We start from the raw sequence: 3159 nt of genomic DNA, 5'->3' as shown, positions 1-3159 counted from the left end.
CGGTGCGCGCACTGTGGCTGCGGAGGCGCGGCCATGTGGCCTACGTCCCGCCGACCGTTCCAGGCGTGGCTTCAAGCGTCACCCTTCCCTCTGTGCGACCCCGGGCAAGTCCCCTTCCCCGCGGGGCCCGTCTCCTTAATTGGGAACGAAGTTCTGGCTGGCAGCAAAGACACAGAATCACCAGCCAAATGTTGCCAGCGGCTGCGCTGCTGGGGGCCACTCCGACCGCGGGCGCGGAGACCGCACCCTCCTCCCGGCCCTGCCCACTCTCTGCCACTTCCGTAACGACTTCCGACTCTCCCCGGAAGTGGCTGCAAATGTCTTCCGGGTCCGCGCGCGCAGCAACCGGGGGCGCCGGGCGTAGCGCCTTCGACTCGTCCGGGGCGGGGCCTTCCGGTGCGCCTGCGCGCTGCGGCGGCCGCGCTTGCGCAGGACGACGGGGAGGCAGCCGGGGTCACCCTGAGCTGCGCACCGCGCCGCGATGCTGAGCAGGTTCCTGGGCCCGCGCTACCGCGAGCTGGCCAGAAACTGGTGAGCATGTGCCCCCGGGCCCCGTCGTCTCCAACCGGGACCCCTTCTGGAGCCGGGTCCCAGATGGGACAGGCGCAGAGCGGCGGAGCGGCAGGCTCCTGACCTCCGCCTGGGCGCACACGGCCGCCGGGTCTCTGCAGCACCCCCGGCTCGGGTGCCCGCGGGCACACCAGGGACACGGGGCGGGTGGCGCACACCCTCCCTAGAGGGAAGGCTCCTGGGACATCACTAAGCCTCGCCGCCGTGGGGCGGCGGCAGGAAAAGTTGAGCCGAGAACCTGTGCCCACATCAGCAATAACCCGTGAGCCCACCGAGGCGCCAGGTGGGGGGCGTGGGCCGCACTCGGGGTCGTCACTGGCGAGGTGGGGGGCCTTCCAGCCCTCACCCCCACCGTCCCAGGCGCGCGGCTGACCACGATCCGGCCAGGTGAGGACGGACCTGGAATAGCTACATAGCTAGTGGCTCTGCAGAGCGGGCAGCTTCAAACTACCAGCACGTATCCTGTCCCAGTCTGTGTGGGTCAAGGATGCGGGCACCCCTGGGCTGGAGCCACCACACAGTCTCAGGAGGCTGCAGTCTCGTCCAAAGACTCTGCTCGGGGGTCTTCCCAGGCTCGAGTGTGTGATTGCTGGAGGGGCGCCTTCAGTTCTCTGCCATGTGGGCTCCTCTGTAGGGCAGCCCAGGTGGCCGCTGGCTTCCCCCAAAGAGAGCAGGAGCAAGCCAGAGCTCCTGTGCCGGAAGCTTGTGTTCATAAGGTCGCCCCTGCGAGCCTCGCTCATTACAGACCAGACACTGGGTCGTGCCCAGGCGCCGAGGGGGGAGGTACACCAGGCATGAACATCAGGGGGGACTGTGGGAGCCACTGTGGACTCCCACAAATCACAGGACATAGTGAGGAGTGGGCATGGTGGGTCAGAGCTAGACTCAGCTCGGTGCCCTGGATCTGTACCATGTGGCCGAGTATCCTTGGGGTAGTGACCTGCTCTTCCTGTGCTGTGTGCTCCGCGTCTGTAAGACCAAGACCCTGATACTCCCCTCAGTCCTATGGCCGTCATGAGTCAACTGTAAACCTCATAGTTGGTGCCTGCATGCAGACATTAGCTATCGTGACGGGTGGTTATGAGCTTGGGGTTTTAAGTTTTTTTAAGCAAATCCCCCCCTCCCCCCCAAAAAAAACCTTAAGAAGATCCCAGTGTAAAAGCAGATGGGAGTGAAGGCCACTCAGGCTCTTCTGCTGTGTGCCCACCCCGTGGAGCTGTCAGAGGGTCTGCACACACCGGGCAGGGCCTGGGGGGGTGGGGGGTGGGCGCTGAATCAGTGGCAGCTGGGGACGGGGAGAGACCCAGAAATACAGCTGGGAGGGAGATTCCGGGCAGGACCTGACCCCCGCTGTCCTCTGGCAGGATTCCCACAGCAGGCATGTGGGGCGCCGTGGGCACCGTGGGGCTGGTGTGGGCCACAGACTGGCGGCTCATTCTGGACTGGGTGCCCTACATCAACGGCAAGTTTAAGAAGGACGATTAGTGAGACTGACCCTCCTCGGATCCCTGTGGTAAGTTTTGGCAGCCGTCAGCAGGTGAACCCTGCGGTTCCCGCGTGGCAGAGGGGGCTTCCGTGGGGCTGCTTCTCCACACCCCCAGAGCTGGGGTGGCAGGTCCGGGAGGCTCACCTGCACCGTTGGCCCTGGAGAATCCTGAATCCTGCCCGAGGGTGGAGCTCTGGGCTGGGCCCTGCACGCACCTCCTGCCCGCCAACGCAGAACTGCCAACCAGCACCCCTGGGCGTGGGACCGGGGAAGGGGCAGTGCCCCCGCACGGCCAGCCCGGGGGCTGACTGCGCATCCCACACCATGCCGCCCCGGTCGGCCCAGCCCCGGGCCTGATGGAGGGATACCCCATTTTACAAGCGGGGCAGGGGGGAGCTGACCCACCGCTGCTGGCCTGCCTGTGTGCCAGTCTGCAGTCCGCATGACAGGCTGCAGCGCCTCCTACGTCCCCATCTTCCAGAAGGGCCCCGGGCCTGCGGCAGCCAAGCGGCATCACCGGATTTGATTTTGGAGCCCGACAGTGGCGTCTGTCCCTCATCACCACTCAGCGCCTCCTTTCCTACAAGAGCAGGAGCCGGGGGCTCACCCTGCCGTCTCCCCTCCAGGTGTCTGCGGTGCTGCCCCCTCCCACGTGAGGTCCTGTGGTGCCTGGAACAGCCCAGCGTGACTCAGGACTCTGTTTCTGACAACAGCTTTCATGTTTGAATGCACACAGCATTAAACCGTGCTCTGAAACCCGCCCCCCACCCGACGTGGTCATGCTGGCGACTTGGTAACCTTCACCGCAGCCCTGGTGGCTTGAGTGACCGACCCCTGGGGTCCTTTCAGTTCCAAAATTTTGCAAATTAGAAATTTCTCAATGGCCGGCAGAAGTTGGTTACTTAAGATGCTTAATGGGTAATACCTGTAAAGCGTACCTATCGCTACCTTAAGAAATTTCCCCACAACCTGGTGTAAAACAGCAAACATCTATTACCCCTGGGTTTCTGTGGGCAAGAATTTAGCAGTAACTGAGTCGGGTGGTCCCGGCTCCGGATGGCTCAGGAGGAAGCAGTTAAGGCATCCGAGGCTGGACCGGGGCG

General features: G+C 64.0%; 1 protein-coding gene across 2 annotated transcripts; it reads left to right on the top strand.

Moving 5' to 3' along the window:
- Positions 1-413: 413 nt before the first annotated feature.
- On the top strand, positions 414-2943 carry LOC122213703 (cytochrome b-c1 complex subunit 10). Of its 2 annotated transcripts, none has more exons than XM_042927843.1 (3): positions 414-531; positions 1935-2083; positions 2683-2943. In XM_042927843.1, exons 1-2 carry the CDS (start codon positions 482-484, stop codon positions 2053-2055), a joined length of 171 nt encoding a protein of 56 aa, XP_042783777.1. In that variant the 5' UTR covers positions 414-481; the 3' UTR covers positions 2056-2083; positions 2683-2943. The 2 variants fall into 2 exon arrangements, with proteins under 2 accessions (XP_042783777.1, XP_042783778.1); XM_042927844.1 differs by having other exon boundaries at positions 2538-2943.
- The last annotated feature ends 216 nt before the right edge of the window (positions 2944-3159 follow it).

The sequence above is a fragment of the Panthera leo genome, chromosome A2, assembly GCF_018350215.1.
Source record: "Panthera leo isolate Ple1 chromosome A2, P.leo_Ple1_pat1.1, whole genome shotgun sequence".
Classification (NCBI taxonomy): domain Eukaryota; kingdom Metazoa; phylum Chordata; class Mammalia; order Carnivora; family Felidae; genus Panthera; species Panthera leo.
The sequence above is the reverse complement of the archived record's forward strand: the minus strand, read 5'-3'. Positions and strand labels throughout refer to the sequence as shown.